Source organism: Nicotiana tomentosiformis, chromosome 1 (genome assembly GCF_000390325.3).
Source record: "Nicotiana tomentosiformis chromosome 1, ASM39032v3, whole genome shotgun sequence".
Lineage (NCBI taxonomy): Eukaryota > Viridiplantae > Streptophyta > Magnoliopsida > Solanales > Solanaceae > Nicotiana > Nicotiana tomentosiformis.
This window is the reverse complement of record NC_090812.1, coordinates 148,324,486-148,343,752: the sequence shown is the minus strand read 5'-3', so window position 1 is coordinate 148,343,752 and position 19,267 is coordinate 148,324,486. Positions and strand designations below refer to the sequence as shown.

Genomic DNA, 19,267 nt, shown 5'->3' with positions numbered 1-19,267 from the left:
CATTAGGCTGGCGACGCCAGGCCTAAAGCCAGGTTCACCTGATGAGGCAGCTACAGTAAATCCCAACCTTAGTGCAACTAGAGAGATTTTGGCCTATGTAGATGGTGTTCCGATGTATGCATCGGAGAACAAACTTGATGGATATGTTAATGTGAAGATTAGGGATGATATAGTGGGTTCAGACCAAATTTTAGTTAATGGGAAGGGTGGTGATCTCACTAGAACAGTGCATTCATAGCAGACTACTTCAATAACTACTGGGCTAGGCAGTGTCTACGAGCTACAATTCAAGGAGTATGAACGGGCTGATGAGCGGGCAATTGTTCCAAGAGCACCTAGGGAAATAGAGGAAGTGCCTATGGAATCTGGCACTGATAAAATTATGCATCTACATCTTAATGTTCCACTTAAGACTCCTTTACAACATTTACATGATTTAGTTACACACAATGTGATACCAATTGATGAAGACTTATTGAGACAAAACCCAATGGAGGATGGAGGAGATGATGAATCAACTGCAGAAAACTTCAAACAAGTGGCTAGTTTAGGGGATTTATCACCCACATCTAGTGCTAAAGGAGGTAAGAAAACTAAGAAGAATCAAAGTAAAGATCCACCACAACCTTCAAGAATAATGCCCAGGATGGCAGCTTCTCTATCTAAATGATGATGATCAAAACATTAATATGGAACATAAGGTCTGTGAATACACAACAGGCCTTTCCTAGGGTGATCAATATGAATATGGAGCATAATTTTTGTGTAGTTGCATTGATGGAGACTTTTCAAAAGAAGGGACTCATTGATAGATATAGAAGGAAGTTGAATATGGAGACTGCTTATACAAATATTAATGAAAAAATATGGTTGTTATTCGATGCAATGGTGGAATGGGTATTAGTGGAGGATACTGAGAAACAGGTGACTGTGAGAGTGTTTCACCATGACCTGGGGCAGCACATGATGATAACATTTGTTTATGCAAAATATTCGGCAATAGAGAGGTTGGAATTGTTGGATCACTTGTATTTCTTAGCAAGTGATATGGAATTACCATGGTTGGTAGGAGGGGATTTCAATGTGGTATTGCATGAAGATGAGAAAATAGGGGGACTTCCAGTACACCCTCCTGAATATGAGGATTTTGCATTTTGTGCAAACTCTTGTGGTTTGTTTGAGCAAGGGTACAAAGGAAGTCCATTTACATGGTGGAATGGGAGATCCAATGCTGAGTGTATATTCAAGAGATTGAATAGGATTTTTGTGAATTTTCCATTTTAGAACATGTTGCCAACTATTGAAGTTGAGCATCTAATCAGAACTGGATCAGATCATGCACCATTGCTAATGACATGTGGGGAGCAGACAACCAATTTTGTCAAGCCTTTCAGGTTCTTGAACTTTTGGACAAAGCATGCTACATTTATGGATGTGGTGAGGCAGAATTTTGAAGCTGATTTCATATGGGATCCATTTTTGATGTTCAAGCTGAATATCAAGAGGGTGAAGGCACCAGTTTCAAAATGGAGTAGGGAAACATTTGGTGATATCTTCAAGCAATTGGCTATTTTGGAGGACATTGTTAGGGTGAAGGAGATGTTATTTGAAGAAGAGCCTACAATTGAGAATAAGATTGTGCTTCAAAAGGCTCAATCTGAATTGAAGAAATACTTTAGTATTGAGGAGCAGTATTGGAAGCAAAAAGCTGGGATGATTTGGTTTGTTGAAGGAGATAGGAATACAAGTTTCTTTCACAATCATGTCAATGGCAAAAGAAAGAAATTGCAACTGAAGAGGATTAAAAGTGGCAGTTGGGTATGGATTGAAGACCAGGAGCAATTGGCTACAGTTGCAGTGGACTTCTATCAAAAATAATAGTTCACAAATGAAGGTGATATTTCTGAATTTTCCTTGCTCAGTAATGTACCTTGAATGGTCACTATGGATCAAAATTTGGAACTTAGCGGATTGCCAACAATTGAATAAGTAAGGGCAGCAGTTTTTAAGCTTAGTGGGGAGAGTGCTAGTGGTCCTGATTGATTCAATGGCATGTTTTATCAAACATGTTGGGATGTTATTGGTGCTGATATACACAACATGGTGCTGCACTTCTATGGAGGAGCTGCATTGCCTAAATCCATCACTCACACCAATATAGTGTTGATGCCCAAGAAACCTAGAGTTGAGACCTTCTCTGACTTATGACCTATTAGTTTGAGCAACTTCACTAACAAGGTCTTGTCTAGGGTGTTACATGACAGATTGGAGAGTTTTCTGCCATCTCTATTATCTCCTAATCAATCCGGATTTGTAAAGGGTAGGAGTATATTTGAGAACATCTTATTGACTCAAGAAATTGTCATTGACATAAGGTTAAGGGGAAAGCCAGCTAATGTGGTGATCAAGCTTGATATGTCAAAGGCCAATGATAGGGTTTCATGATAGTACTTGTTGCATGTGCTAAGGAATATGGGATTTTCTGAGCACTTCATCAACATGGTGTAGAACTTCATGTCAAATAATTGGTATTCAGTATTGGTGAATGGGAAGTCCTCAGGGTTCTTTAAGTCTACAAGGGGTGTGAAGCAAGGAGATCCCCTATCTCCAGCATTGTTCATTCTGTCAGTTGAGGTACTTTCCAGGTCTTTGAATAAGCTCTTTGAAGACAAGTCATTTGTGGGATTTGGAATACCTAAGTGGTCTGATCCTTTAAACCACTTGGCATATGCTGATGATATCCTAATCTTTGTATCTGCTCATCCTCCCTCCTTGAGAAAGATTATGGAAATATTGGGGAACTATGAGAAGATATCAGGTCAGATGATCAACAAAGATAAGAGTTCATACTACATTCATTCAAAGGTTGCTAATGGATTGTTTCATGCAGTTGGAGCTATTACAAGATTTGCAAGAGGTAAATTCCCCTTCACATATCTAGGATGTCCTATTTTTTACACTAAAATGAGGAAGGACCATTATGAGGATCTTATCAAGAAGGTGAAGGCTAAATTGCATTCATGGAAAGGAAAGTTGCTGTCATTTGGAGGAAAGGCAACACTCATCTCTAGTGTGTTGCAAAGTATGTCAGTTCACATGTTATCAGTCCTTGATCCACCAAACAACATCTTGGAGCATCTACATAAGATATTTGCTAGGTTCTTTTGGAGAACAAAGAAAGAAGGGAGAAGCAGATACTGGGCTTCATGGCAAAATCTATGCCTTCCTACAAAGGAAGGGGGGCTAGGTTTTAGGTCCTTACATGATGTCTCAAGGGCACTGTTTGCTAAACTATGGTGGAGGTTTAGGACCACAAAATCTTTGTGGTCTAATTTCATATGGAATAAGTATTGCAAGAAAGAGCTACCAACAATGGTGCTTTTAGGGGAGGGTCTCATGTTTGGAGACAAATGCTGAATACTAGGGAAGAAGTAGAACATGAGATCGTATGGAAATTGAAGAGTGGAACCACTAATATTTGGCATGAAAATTGGACTGGATTAGGTGCACTGTATCACGTATTACCTGAAGACTTTCCAATCAATGAAGATCTTCAGGAGGTGGCAGAACTGCGGCAAGGGAAAGCATGGGATGATCAGCTGCTAGATCAAACTTTCAATGAGGAAATTTCATAACATATAAGGCTAAATGTGCATCATGATGGCAGTGAGGGATATTGGGATAGGCCATACTGGATTCCAACTCCTTCAGGCAAGTTCAGTATTAGCAGTGCTTGGCAAATATTAAGGCATAGGGCTTATCCTAATCAGGAATTCAAGTTAATGTGGATTAAAGGTTTGCCATTCAAGATATCCTTCTTCTTGTGGAGATTGTGGAGGCAGAAAATAACCACTGATGACATGTGGAGGAGGAAAGGGCAAATGGTGATGTCTAGGTGTTGGTGTTGTCAGCAGCCCCAAGAAGAATCCATTCAGCATATATTTGTCACAAGTCCTACTGCCTCTAAGGTATGGAACTTGTTCATGGGGCTGTTGGAATTACTGTGCCATTGATTCAATTGAAGCATGTTATTAGGCATTGGTGGTATGCTCAGTGTTGTCCAAAATTAAAGCCATTGTTTCAAGAAGTACCAGCTATCATAACTTGGGAGCTTTGGAAGAGAAGAAATGCAGGTAAACAAGGGGGTTCAGTGTCCACAAATAGGGTGATTCATGAGATAAATAGGATGTTGCATCAACTGGCAAGGGTGAGGTATGCTTGGATGCCTAATATTCCATTGTTATGGACAAACATGATTCAATACTTTGAAGGATATAAACCTATATTGATCACTACAAGAGTAACATGGAAGCTTCCTTTTCATGGTTAGTACAAATGTAATACTGATTGAGCCTCAAAGGGAAACCCTGGACCTAACTCCCTACGCTTTTGTGTGAGGGATGATGAAGGTGATGTGGTGTATGTTAGGGTAGTAGACCTGGGAGTGATAACTAATGTGGTAGCTGAAGCTAAGGCTATTCTTCAAGGGTTGGAATACTGTGTGGAGCATGATCTTCACCCTCCCATATTGGAGACTGATTCATTGGTGATGAAGAAGGTGATAGAAGGGGAATGGGATCCTCCTTGGGTAATTTCACAGGATGTGAATAAAATTATAGAGATGAAGGACAACTTCAATATGATCTTTCAACATGTGTTCAGAGAAGGCAACTCAGTGGCGGATTTTATAGCTAACATTGTGTTTTCTTTTGCAGGTACATCTGAGTTTCATTCATTCTCTGAACTGCCTAGTGCACAGAGGAGGTTTATCAATCTATACAAATCTCAATCACCTAACCTTAGGGTTAGGATAGCAAAGAGAAGAACCCCAGACTGATGGCTTCATAGGATTGGACTCTGCACAAACCTGCATGTTTCTTTGTCTTATTCAGTATGATATTAAGGTACTTTCCAATGGTATTAGCATGGTCCCATGCTCACTCTAGGGGTTCTTTGATAGTGTACATAAAAAATACGATAAGCAGGTGTGGGATGGTACAATTTATCCTAATTATGATATGTGCAAATGCTAAGGAAAATGCTCAACCCATCATATGGTATTTTTGGAGATTGTTGAATCATTTCTCAGTGGTATTAGCATGCTTTCATGCTCAATCTAAGGATGGTTTAACAATGTTTAGAATGATGTCTACATTAAAGGTTCTAGTAGGGAAGGATCTGAGCTTACAAGATCACAAAAAGGTACAATTTCAAAGACTGGCCTTTGCCTTGCAAAGCCTGCTTAAAGCAAGCTCATTCTTGGCTTTTGCCTTGCAAAGCCGGCCTAAAGCCAGCTCATGCCTGGCTTTTGCCTTGCAAAGCCTGCCTAAAGCCAGCTCAAGCCTGGCTTTTGCCCTGCAAAGCCTGCCTAAAGCCAGCTCAAGCCTGGCTTTTGCCTTGCAAACACTGCCTAAAGCCAGACTTCTCTTCTACACATTAATTTTGATGAGTGAGCACATGATTAATACTTGGACAAAAACAGTCCACTACATATGGAGATCATATAGTAGCTACACTTGGAAGACTATGCTGGCTTTAACTCTGTGGTGGAGATATTTGGAATTCATTTTAGCCTATGGATAGTATACCCTGGCGCCTACTGAGATCTTGATAGGTGTTGCTTGGTATTTGCCAATGACAATTGGATTCACATGCACTGATAGGAGAAGGAAGCATTCAACTTATTATGTTGTAATAGCTAGTTCATTAGATTTTAGCTTTTCTATCTTTTTAATTGCTAGTAGCTTCATGCAACTTCTATTTTGGTTTGGACATCTTGTAAGCTTTGGACCCATTTTGGGATTTTATTTATTTATTAGCCACAAGGCAAGTGCTGCCGAGTGGTATAGTTGCTTAAAAAAACTCAATTGAGTTGACTTTGGTCAACATTTTGAGCAAACGGACTCGGGTCAGTATTTTGACAACTCAGATAGGTCCGTATTGTGATTTGGAACTTGGGTATATGCCCAAAATCGAATTCCGAGGTCCGTAGCCCAAGATATGGAATTTTGATGAAAAATTAAAAGTTTGAAAGCTTAATGATTTTAAGAAGTTACTGATGTTGGATTTATTGACACCGGGTCCGTATTTTAGTTTTGGAGCCTGGTATAGGTCCACTATAATATTTATGACTTGTCTGCCGAATTTGGTGAGAATCAGAGTTGATTTGACGTAATTCGGACGTCCGGTTGTAAAAATATAAGTTCTAAAGTTTTCTTGAAAATTTTCTTTGATTTGGTGTCTGATTCGTAGTTCTAGGTGTTATTATGGTGATCTGATCATGCGAGCAAGTTCGTACGATATTTTATGACTTGTGTGCATATATGGTTTGGAACCCTGAGGGCTCGGGTGTAATACGAATCAAGATCGGCGCATTTTGGAACCATGAAACTGCTGAACCTGCTGCTACTGGTTTCCTTCTATGCGATCGCATGACTGTGTCCGCGATCGCGAAGGCTTAATGGTCACTGATGGAAATTGTACTATGCGATCGCATAGTGAGGTCCGCGATCGCACAGTGACAGTAGGCAAAGCACCACGAACGCGAGGGCCAAGTCGCGCTCGCGTAGAAGGAATGAGGCAGAAGCTAAAGCAAATATTTGTGTTATGCGATCGCACAAGGTGGTCCGCGATTGCTGAAGGCTGAGAAGCTGTGTTTCGCGTTCGCATAAGCCTTTCCGCGTTCGCGTAGAGAAAAAAATTGGGCAGCCAAAAATGTGCATTGTACGCGATCGCATAAGGTAAAAATCCAAGAAAACAGAACTTAAGTTCTAGAAAATGGGATTCTTCCCATTTACAACCATTTTTCATTTTTGAGCTCGGGTAAGGCGATTCTTGGGCGATATTTACAGGAAAACATTGGAATAAGTATTACTTATCCTATATTGATTATATTTCATGATTCCATACTCATTTACATCATTAATCCATGAATTTATGGAAGAAAAATGAGATTTTTATAAAATCTTCCAAAAACAAAAATTTAAGATTTGAAGGTCCATTTGACATCGGAATTTGATAAATTTTATATGGTTGAACTCGTATCAGAAAGGGTGTTTGGATTTCGTATGTTTTTCTGAGATTTGAGACGTGGGTCCCAATGTCTAATATTTAAATGAATTTCGGATTTTTATCCGAAAAATAAGTAAATTCATATAGAATTATATCCTATTTTCCGTATTGAGTATATCGAATTGTTTGTGAATAGATTTAACGCTTTTGGAGACAAATTCAAAAGGAAAGGATGTGGTCGAATAAATTATTAGAATTCGCAAAGCGAGGTAAGTGTCGTGGTTAACCTTGACTTGAGGGAATAGAATCCTTAAACTATTTGTTATGTGAAATGCATGTGAACGATGTATATGCGAGGTGACGAGTGTCTATACGTCGTCAAATTAATTGTTTGCATAATTACTTGAAAAATCATAAATCATTTTAAATCATGAATTAATTATAATAATAATTATTTCTCTCCTATTCTTTGTCAAATATTAATTCTTGAATTCCTGCATTAATTGTTACATGTTATTTGAATTATGTGTCTTAATTATTATTTGACATTTAGCATATTAAATATTAAACTGCCTATTTTCTCCCTGATTTTCATAATAATTTGCTATTTGTCATTGTTTGTTTCATAATTAAATCATAATTATTGTATGTTTTTTGTCTTATAATTTTATATTAATTGTTGCATTATTGGGGAAATTTCTTCTATAAGAACTTGTAAATGAATATATTGGAGGAGCGGGTTGCACGCCGCAACAGAATTGATTAAAATGGATATATGGAAGATCGGGTTGCACGCCGCAACAGACTTATTAAAAGTCCATATTGGAGGATCGGGTTGTACGCTGCAACAGACTTATTAAAAGTCCATATTAGAAGATCGGGTTGCACGCCACAACAGACTTATTAAAAGTTCATATTGGAGGATCGGGTTGCACGCCGCAACAGACTTATTAAAAGTTCATATTGGAGGATCGGGTTGCACGCCGCAACAGACTTATTTAAAAGTCGATATATATATATATATATATATATATATATATATATATATATATATATATATATATATATATATATATATATATATATATTGGGGGATCAGGTTGCATGCCGCAACAGACTTGATGGAAATGAATATATTGGAGGAGCGGGTTGTACGCCGCAATAGAATTGAATATGAATATATTGTGAGAGCGGGTTGCACGCTGCAACGAAAATTGATGGAAATGATAATTGGTTATGACTGCTGAGTTGGCTTCAATTATTATAAATGAGTTACCTGATATATTTTTATTATTTGTTGTTGTTACTAATATTGTGTACATATTAATGTAAGTGAACCGCCTTAGCCTCATCAATACTTCGTTGAGGTTAGGCTCAGCACTTACCAGTACATGGGGTTGGTTGTACTGATACTACACTCTGCACTTCTTGTGCAGATTTCGAAGTTGGTCCCAGCGGCGTACCATAGACTTGCTCGGATTTCAGCTACCAGAGGAGACTTGAGGTATAACTGCATGGCATCCGCAGTTCTGAAGTCCCCGTCTAATTTACTTTAGCTGTGTGTTTATTTTCAGACAGCTTTATTTTATTCGGACCCTTATTTGTATTATTCTAGAAGCTTGTACACTTGTGACACCAAATTCTGGGATGATATTTAGACACCGTTGATTTATAGATTATTCACTACATTTCAGACTTTACTTCCGCATTTATTTCTTGGTTATTAATAAATTTAAAAAAATTATTTAAATATGGCTAATATTATTCTAACGTTGGCTTGCCTAGCAAGTAAAATCTTAGGCGCCATCACAGTCCGAAGGTTGGAATTTCGGGTTGTGATAGCTTCTCAGGGCAACAGTCACTCCACTCGTCACAACAACTCAACCACTCAGCCCTCAGCACTCACGCTCAATGGGTACTTGCGCTCACTAGGGGTGTACAGACAACTCACGTGCTATAATATCCTACACGGACAACTCATGTGCCATAATATCCTTACTTCACCGACAAGCCCTCGGCCTTACTCAGTCCTCAACCTCTCTAGTCTCTCGGGCTCCTATAAATCATAAAGATCAGTCCAAACAAAGATAACATAGTGTATCACCAAATATCCAGAAAGACTGAGGTATAATACGCAAGAAAAATCATGACTGAGTACAAGACAGCAATTAGCAAATAATTCAACAAGTACGCGACCTATGCGGGTCCCAGCAGTACTACAACATAGCCTAAGCATGATTTCTAACATGATTTACAGTCAAATTTCTTCAACACATAGAGAACATATAGCTAACAATAAATTATTCTATACAGTTTTCACGGGACGGACCAAGTCACAATCCCCTCGGTGCACGCCCACACGCCCATCACCTAGCATGTGCGTCACCTCCAAAATAACCACATGACACAAAATTCTGGGGTTTCATACCCTCAAGACCAGATTTAAAACTGTTACTTACCTTAAGCCGTGAATTTCTTATTCTGCAATGTCCTTTCCTCATGAATTGGCCTCTAAACACCATGAATCTAGTCATAAATAATTTGTTTCAGTCAATAAAATTCATTGTAATTAATTCCATAAGAAAATGCTAATTTTTCATAAAAATCTGAATTTTATCTCAAAAGTCACCAGTGGGGCCCACATCTCGAAACCCAACAAAAGTTACCAAATCCGGAAGCCCATTCAACCACGAGTCTAACCATACCAATTTTACCAAAATCCGACCCCAACTCAACCCTCAAATCTTCAATTTAAACCAAGAGGGTTTTCAAACTTTTCCAACTTAATTCACCAATTAAATGATAAAAACAACCATGGATTCATGTAATTTAACCAATATTGAATTAAGAACACTTACCCTGTTATTTTCCTTGAAAAACTCCCAAACTTCGCCTCTTCTCGAACTTCAATCCGTCAAAAACTGAAAATGGAACGAAGTCCCATTTTCAAAACTTAAACTCTCTGCCCAGACATTTGCTCTACGCGATCGCGAAGAACAATTTTCCATCGCCCAGATTTAACTCTATGCGATCGCGGACTTTCCCATGTGATCACGATGCACAACATCACAGACCTACGCGATCGCGAACCAAACCACGTGATAGCGAAACACAAATGCGTGATTTCCATTTCTGCCCAATTTCCTCTACGCGAACGTGACCTTCTTCACGCGTTCGCGAATAACAAATTCACATAGCTATGCGATCGCGTCCCGCTTCATGCGATCGCGAAGCACAAAATTCCACTGCCTCACATTAGCCCTACGTGATCGCATATATCCCCACGCGATTGTGTAGAACAAAACCCCCACTGACCAACTAAGCTTACACGATCGCAGATGCATTCACGTGATCGCGTAGAAGGAAAACAGCATCAGATATCAGAAAATTCCAGCAGTTATTCAAGTCCAAATGTTTTATCCATTAACCATCCAAAACTCACCCGAGCCCCTTGGAACCTCAACCAAATATACCAACAAGTCCTAAAACATCATACGAACTTAGTCGAACCCTCAAATCACCTCAAACAACGCTAAAACCATGAATTACACCCCAATTCAAGCCTAATGAACTTTGAAATTTCTAATTTCTACAAATGACTTCAGAACCTATCAAATCACGTCCGATTGACCTCAGATTTTGCATACAAGTCATAAATGACATAACGGAGGTGTTCAAATTTTCAGAATCGGATTCCGACCCCGATATCAAAAAGTCAACCCCCTGGTCAAACATTCCAAAAATTAAACTTTCGGCAGTTCAAGCCTAATTCCACCACGGACCTCCAAATAATTTTTCGGACATGCTCCTAAGTCCAAAATTACCATACGGAGCTATTGGAATCATCAAAATTCAAATTCGAGGTCGTTTACACATAGGTCCATATCCGGTCCTCTTTTCTAACTTAAATTTTATATTATGAGACTAAGTGTCTCATTTCACTCCGAATTCCTTCCGAACCCGAACCAACTAACCCGGTAAATCATAAAAAAACTATAGAGCATAAATTGAGCAGTAAATGGGGGAACGGGGATATAATACTCAAAACGATCAGTTGAGTCGTTACATTCTCCCCCTCTTAAACAAACGTTCGTCCTCAAACGGGTTTAGAATAATACCTGGAGTCTCAAATAAGTGTGGATATTTGCTCCGCATCTCCTGCTATATCTCCCAAGTAGCTTATCCGGCTAGATGGCCTCTCCACTGCACCTTCACTGATGTTATGTTCTTGGACCTCAGTTTTCGAACCTGCCGGTCTAAAATAGTCACCAGCTCCACATCATAAGTCAAATTACCGTCCAGTTGCACTGTACTGAAATCCAGAATATGAGATGGATCCCCGACATATTTTCGGAGCATGGATACATGGAACACTGGATGAACACCTGATAGGCTAGGTGGCAAAGCAAGTTTATAAGCCACCTCTCCAATTTCCTTAAGTATCTCAAAAGGCCCAATATACCGAGGGATCAACTTGCCTTTCTTCCCGAACCTCAACACACCCTTCATTGGTGAAATCTTGAGCTGAACCTTCTCCCCAGCCATGTAAGCAACATCACGGACTTTCCTGTCGACATAACCCTTCTGTCTAGACTGCGATGTGCGAAGCCGTTCCTGAATCACTTTGACCTTCTCTAAAGCATCGTGAACCAAGTCAGTACCCAATATTCTAACCTCACCCGGCTCAAACCAACCCACCGTAGACCGACACCGACTCCCATATAAAGCTTCATACGTAGCCATCTGAATGCTTGACTGGTAGCTATTATTGTAAGCAAACTCCGAGAGTGGCGGAAATTGATCCCAAGAACCCCCAAAATCAATTACACAAGCACATAGCATATCCTCCAATATCTGAATAGTGCGCTCGGACTGTCCGTCCGTCTGAGGGTGAAACTCAACTGAACCTGTATGCCCAATTCTCGCTGCACTGCTCTCCAAAACTGTGATGTAAACTGCGTGCCCTGATCTGAAATGATGGACACCGGCACACCGTGTAAGCGAACAATCTCGTGAATATAAATCTCAGCTAACCTCTCCGAAGAATAATTAGTACCAACTGAGATAAAATGTGCGAACTTGGTCAATCGATCTACAATCACCCAAACAACATCAAACTTTCTCAAGGTCCGTGGGAGCCCAACTACGAAATCCATGGTAATACGCTCCCATTTCCACTCCGGAATTTCAAGTCTCTGAAGCAATCCTCCCGGCCTTTGATGTTCATACTTTACCTTTTGACAATTTAGACACCGAGCTACAAACCCAACTATATCTTTCTTCATCCGCCTCCACCAATAGTGCTGCCTCAAATCCTGATATATCTTTGCGGCACCTGGATGAATGGAGTACAAAGAACTGTGAGCTTCCTAGAGAATCAACTCACACAAACCATCAACATTAGGCACACATAGCATGCCATGCATCCGTAATACACTGTCATCTCCAATAGTGACTTCCTTGGCATCACCGTGCTGAACCGTGTCCTTAAGGACAAGCATATGTGGATCATCATACTGGCACTCTCTGATGTGATCATATAAAGAAGACCGAGAAACCAAACAGGCCAAAACTCGATTCAGCTCGAAAACATCCAATATAACAAACTGGTTGGCCAAGGCCTGAACATCCAAGGCTAAAGGCCTCTCTGTTACCAGTAAGTATGCTAAGCTGCCCAAACTCTCCGCCTTACAACTCAAGGCATCGGCCACCACATTGGACTTTCCGGGATGATAGAGAATGGTAATGTCATAATCCTTAAGTAACTCTAACCACCTCCGCTGCCGCAAATTAAGATCTTTCTTTTTGAACAGATGTTGTAGACTCCGATGATCGGTATATACCTCACACTGGATACCGTACAGGTAATGCCGCCAAATTTTCAAGTCATGAACAATAGCTGCTAACTCAAGATCGTGGATTGGATAATTCTTCTCATGTACCTTTAACTGTCTGGACGCATAGGAGATTACCCTACCGCCTTGCATCAGTACTGCGCTGAGACCAATACACGACGTGCCACAATACACAGTATAAGACTCTGAACCTGTATGCAATACCAATACTGGAGTTATAGTCAAAGTTGTCTTAAGTTTCTGAAATCTCTCTTCACACTCATCCGACCACCTGAACGGAGCACCTTTCTGGGTCAATTTAGTCATAGGCGATGTAATAAACGAGAATCCCTCCACAAAACGACGATAATAACTGGCCAAGCCAAGAAAACTCCGAATCTCAGTAACTGAAGATGGTCTGGGCCAACTCTGAACTGCCTCTATTTTCTTCGGATCCACCTTAATTCCTTCACTGGGCATTATATGTCCCAAGACTGCCATCGAACTAAGCCAGAACTCACACTTAGAGAATTTGGCATAAAGTCTCTCCTCTCTCAGCCTCTGTAATACAATACCCAAGTGTTGTGCAAGGTCCTCCTGGCTACGTGAGTACACTAGAATATCATCAATAAATACTAATACAAATAAATCAAGATATGGCTGGTACACACTATTCATCAAATGCATAAATGCTGCTGGGGCATTGGTTAGCCCAAAAGACATCACAAGAAATTTGTAGTGGCCATAACGAGTTCTGAATGCCGTTTTTGGAATATCCGGATCTCAAATTTTCAACTGGTGATACCCCGATCTCAAATCAATTTTGGAGAACACACTCGCTCCCTGAAGCTGGTCAAATAAGGCATCAATACGCAACAAAGGATATTTATTCTTGATTGTAACTTTGTTCAACTACCTATAATCAATGCACATCCGTATAGTACCATTTTTTTTCTTCACAAACAGAACCGGTACACCCCAAGGTGACACACTAGGCCTAATAAACCCCTTTTCAAGGAGTTCCTGAAGTTGCTCTTTCAATTCTTTTAACTCAGCTGGTGTCATACGATACGGAAGAATAGAAATAGGTTGAGTGCCTTGCACCAAGTCAATACCGAAATCAATATCCATGTCGGGTGGCATACCCAGCAAGTCTGCAGGAAATACATCCGAAAAGTCTCGCACGACAGGTACTGAATCAATAATAGAAGTATCTCCATCAACATCTCTCACAAAGGCCAAGTATGACAAGCATCCCTTCCCAACCATACGTTGGACCTTCAAATAAGAAATTACCCTGCTAGGAACAAGATCTAGAGAACCCCTCCATTCAACCTTTGGCAACCCCGGCATTGTCAACGTCACGATTTTTGCGTGACAGTCCAGAATAGCATGACATGGAGACAACTAATCCATACCCAGGATTATATTGAAATCAACCATACCGAGTAATAAGAGATCAACCCTAGTCTCCAGTTCCCCAATAGTTACCACACACGACTGATACACATGATCCACAGTAATAATATCGCCTACAGGTGTAGATACACAAACAGGTGAAACTAAGGACTCACAGGGCATATCCAGATAATGAGCAAAATACGATGATACATATGAATAAGTAGAACCAGGGTCAAATAATATAGAAGCCACCCTGTGGCACACTGAAACAATACCTGTGATCACTGTATCTGAAGCAATACCATCTGTCCTGGCAGGAAAAGCATAGAATCGGGCCTGAACGGCCTCCCCCTCTTGGATGACCCCTACCTGCCTGACCCCCACCCCGAGCTGGTTGGGCAGGTGGTGTAACTGCTGGTGCTGGTACCGTCGGTCGAGAACTCTGTTGTAGAGCCCCACTCAACAACCTAGGACAATCTCTCTTGTAATGACCTAATTCTCCGCACTCGAAACAACCCCTCCTCTTACGAAACTGCTGCTCCTGATAACCCAAAGAATTACCTGTAGAAGCCTGAGCGGACGAGGCATGATTAAAACTCTGCACTGGTAGTGAACTGAATGAAGACTGGCCTGAGTGAGCATTGTAAGAACCGTGGCTAGCTGATGCACCACGATGAGAGGGACGACCCGTCTGAGCATATTTTAAGAACGACCCCTACCGCGGTAAAACTGACCCTTTGAAGGAACACCACTGAAATCACCTGAACCACGAGGCCTCTTAGCCTCCCTCTCAATCCGCTCCTGGCTGTGAACCATCTCAATCTGACGAGCAATGTCGAAACCTCATCGAAAGTATCACCAGACACTCTCTCTCTAGTAATGAGTAATCGCAGCTAAAAGTAAGGCCATCTATGAACCTCCTGATCCTTTCCCTGTCTGTGTGAATCAACCAAATAGCATGACGGGCCAATTCTGAAAATCTCATCTCATATTGTGTCACGGACATATCACCCTGACGAAGCTGCTCAAACTACCTGCGCAACTCCTCTCTAGGGAACTGAGGCACGAACTTCTCCAGGAATAGACCAGAACACTGCTTCCAGGTAAGGGTTGCTGCACCAATTGGCCTACACCTCTCGTAAGCCTCCCACCATCTGAAGGCCGCCACAGAAAACTAAAAAGTAGTGAATGAGACCCCACTGGTCTCTAAAATACCTGATGTCCGAAGCATCCGTTGACACTTATCTAGAAAATCATGAGCATCCTCTGACTCCGCACCGCTAAAAGATAAAGGTTGAAGCCTCTCAAATCTCACAAGTTTCCTCTGCTCATCATCTGCCATAATAGGAACTACCGGGGCTTGAGAAGCTACAGCAGTCTGGGTAGGTAGTGCCCTCCGTATCTGAAGTCCCTGTACTACCTGGTCTGGAGTACGGGCAACAGGGGTATGAGTACCTTCCCGGCCTGAGAAGTGGCAGGTGTGGCCTGAGCCGAAACCACTTGAGCCAGACCAGTACAAGCTGCTAATATCTGGGCCAAAGTCTCTTGAAGGCCTGGAACCTCAATTGGCACAGTTGGTGCCTGAGCTGATCCTGTCGGCTCAGCTATATCTGGAATCTGCTCCTGAACTGGAGCAACTAGTGGTACTACAGGAGCTGGTCCAACTGTGGTACGAGCTACACCTCGACCTCTACCTCGACCCCGGCCTCTACCACGTCCCCGGCCTCTCGCGGCCCTAACTAGTGGCACTGGTGGATGACCGTCTGATCCGGTAGTACGTGTCCTCACCATCCGTGAGAGAATAGAATAACAGAAATTTAGTTTCTGGAATCAACAAATTCGCACGATAGAATAAAAGAAAGTGAAATTTTCCTAAGGGTTCTGCACCCTCTCGAAGATAAGTGCATACTTCTCCGTACCGATCCGCAAGACTCTACTAAACATGCTCATAACTCGTGAGACCTATGTCACCTAAAGCTATGATACCAACTTGTCACGACCCAAAATCCCAACATGTCGTAATGGCGCCTATCTCGATACTAGGAAAACCGATAATTTCAAAAAACTACAATTTCTCTTAAGTTTGAAAATATATTATTTAAATATAATACAGAATCCCACAAATACTGATACAAACACTCCCCAAAATCTGGTGTCACTGAGTACATGAGCATCTAATATGGATATAAGGCAAAACAAAATTGTCTATAATAGTCTAAGACCAAATACAGTAAACAAGGAGATAGAGAAGGAGAGACGAGGTCTGCAAAATACGGCAGCTACCTTTGAATCTCTGAAAAGTCAACTATGCGAGAAAATCAACACTCGCTATGTCCGGAAGCACCTGGATCTACACACCATGTGCAAGGTGTAGTATGAGTACAACCAACTCAGCAAGTAACAATAATAAATAAGGAATTGAAGATAGTGACGAGATACACAGTCATAGTTCATTTCCAGTAATTCCAACAGAGAATAGACATGCTTTCAAATCCAGTAGTTTAATTCAAATCAATTTATGCAGTCCAAGTTCATGTAATTCAGATATAAAATCTTTCAGATAATTTCACAACAATAACAAATAGCAACTAAGTGCAACAACGAATGAAAAGCAAGTACAGCCTCTCAGGTCAACAGTCACTACACTCGTCACTACAACTCAACCACTCGGCTCTCAGCCCTTGTCACTCACAGTCAATGGGTACCCGCGCTCACTGGGGGTGTACTCCGGAGGGGCTCCTACAGCGAAAGCTCCATAATCTGCACGGACAACTCAAGTGCTATAATATCTTGCACGGACAACTCACGTGCCATAATATCCTTACCTCACCGACAGGCCCTCGGCCTTACTTAGTCCTCAACCTCTCTAATCTCTCGGGCTCTCAGAAATCACAAAGATCAGCCCAAACAAAGATAACATAGTGTATCAACAAATATCCAGAAAGACTAAGGTATAATACGCAAGAAAAATCATGATTGAGTACAAGATAGCAATTAGCAAATAATTCAACAAGTACGCGACCTCTGCGGGTCCCAACATTACTATAACATAGCCTAAGCAGATTTCTAATATGATTTACATTTAAATTTCTTTAACACATAGAGAGCATATAGCTAACAATAAATTATTCAATTATACAGTTTCCACGGGACGGACCAAATCACAATCCCCTCGGTGCACGCCACACGCCTGTCACCTAGCATGTGCGTCACCTCCAAAATAATCACATGGCACAAATATCTGGGGTTTCATACCCTCGGTACCAGATTTAAAACCGTTACTTACCTCAAGCAGTGAAATTCTTATTCTGCAATGTCCTTTCCTCGTGAATTGGCCTCCAAATGCTCCGAATCTAGTCATAAATAATTTTTTTCAGTCAATAAAATTTATTAGAAGTAATTCCATAAGAAAATTCTAATTTTCCATAAAAATCTGAATTTTAGCTCAAAAACTGCCAATGGGGCCCACGTCTCGGAACCCGAAAAAAATTATAAAATCCGGAAGCCCATTTAACCACGAGTCTAACCATACTAATTTTACCAAAATTCGACCCCAACTCTACCCTCAAATCTTCAATTTAAACCAAGAGGGTTTTCAAACTTTTCCAACTTAATTCACCAATTAAATGATAATAACAGCCATGGATTCGGGTAATTTAACCAATATTGAGTTAAGAACACTTACCCCATTATTTCCTTGAAAAACTTCCGAAAATCGCCTCTTCCCGAACTCCAATCTGTCAAAAATTGAAAATGGGACGAAGTCTCATTTTCAAAACTTAAACTCTCTGCCCAGACATTTTCTATACACGATCGCGAACATTCCCCTATGATCGCGAAGAATAATTTTCCATCGCCCAGATTTAACTCTACGCGATCGCTGACTTTCCCACGCGATCGCGATGCACGACATCACAGACCTACGCGATCGCGGACCAAACCACGCGATCGCGAAACACAAATACGTGATTTCCATTTCTGCCCAATTTCCTCTACGCGAACACGACCTTCTTCACTCGTTCACGAATAACAAATTCACATAGCTACGTGATCGCGTCCCTCTTCACACGATCGCGAAGCATAAAATGCCACTGCCTCACATTAACCCTACGCGATCATAGATATCTCCACGCGATCGCGTAGAACAAAACCCCCCCACTGACCAACTAAGCCTATGCGATCGCAGACGCATTCACGTGATCGCGTAGAAGGAAACCAGGATCAGATATCAGAAAATTTCAGCAGTTGTTCAAGTCCAAAGTTTTGATCCGTTAACCATCCAAAACTCACCCGAGCCTCTCGGGACCTCAACCAAATAGACCAACAAGTCCTAAAACATCATATGAACTTAGTCGAACCCTAAAATCACCTCAAACAATGCTAAACCCATGAATTACACCCCAATTCAAGCCTAATGAACTTTGAAATTTCTAATTTCTATAAATGACTCCGGAACCTATCAAATCACGTCTGATTGACCTCAAATTTTGCACACAAGTCATAAATAATATTACGGAGGTGTTCATATTTTCAGAATATGATTCTGACCCCTATATCAAAAAGTCAACCCCCGGTCAAACTCCCCAAAAATTAAACTTTTGGCATTTCAAGCCTAATTTCACCACGGACCTCCAAATAATTTTCCGGACACGCTCCTAAGTCCAAAATTACCATACAGAGCTATTGAAATCATCAAAATTCAATTTTGAGGTTGTTTATACATAGGTCCATAACCGGTCCACTTTTCTAACTTAAATTTTTAATTATGAGACTAAGTGTCTCATTTCTCTCCGAATTCCTTTCGGACCCTAACCAACTAACCCGATAAGTCATAAAATAAATATAGAGCATACATTGAGCAATAAATAGGAGAACGAGATTATAATACTCAAAACGACCGGCCGGGTCGTTACACGCAGCTTTGTTTTCTTGAATATTTTCATGGTATTAGAGCACTGGTAAAAACGAGTTCATTTTTTTTCTTCTCTTTTCTTTTTTTCGATTTTCCTTTTTGAATAGCC

At 40.8% G+C, this 19,267-nt stretch overlaps 1 protein-coding gene across 1 annotated transcript; it reads left to right on the top strand.

Annotated features, from left to right (window-relative positions):
- The first annotated feature begins 747 nt into the window (after window positions 1–747).
- Window positions 748–3,635, top strand: LOC138891518 (uncharacterized). Its single transcript, XM_070174929.1, has 6 exons — window positions 748–1,086; window positions 1,285–1,818; window positions 2,239–2,436; window positions 2,509–2,818; window positions 2,891–3,247; window positions 3,358–3,635. The coding sequence occupies exons 1-6, from the start codon at window positions 748–750 to the stop codon at window positions 3,633–3,635; spliced, it is 2,016 nt and encodes a 671-aa protein (XP_070031030.1).
- Window positions 3,636–19,267: the final 15,632 nt, after the last annotated feature.

What these genes read in the sequence shown, in the direction of transcription:
- LOC138891518 (XM_070174929.1), top strand. Translation starts at nt 748, where the DNA reads ATGGAGCATAATTTTTGTGTAGTTGCATTGATGGAGACTTTTCAAAAG. An exon ending in TAGGAGGGGATTTCAATGTG is followed by an intron (nt 1,087 to 1,284) that starts GTATTGCATGAA and finishes TTTCCATTTTAG; the next exon opens with AACATGTTGCCAACTATTGA. An exon ending in GGATTAAAAGTGGCAGTTGG is followed by an intron (nt 1,819 to 2,238) that starts GTATGGATTGAA and finishes TTCACTAACAAG; the next exon opens with GTCTTGTCTAGGGTGTTACA.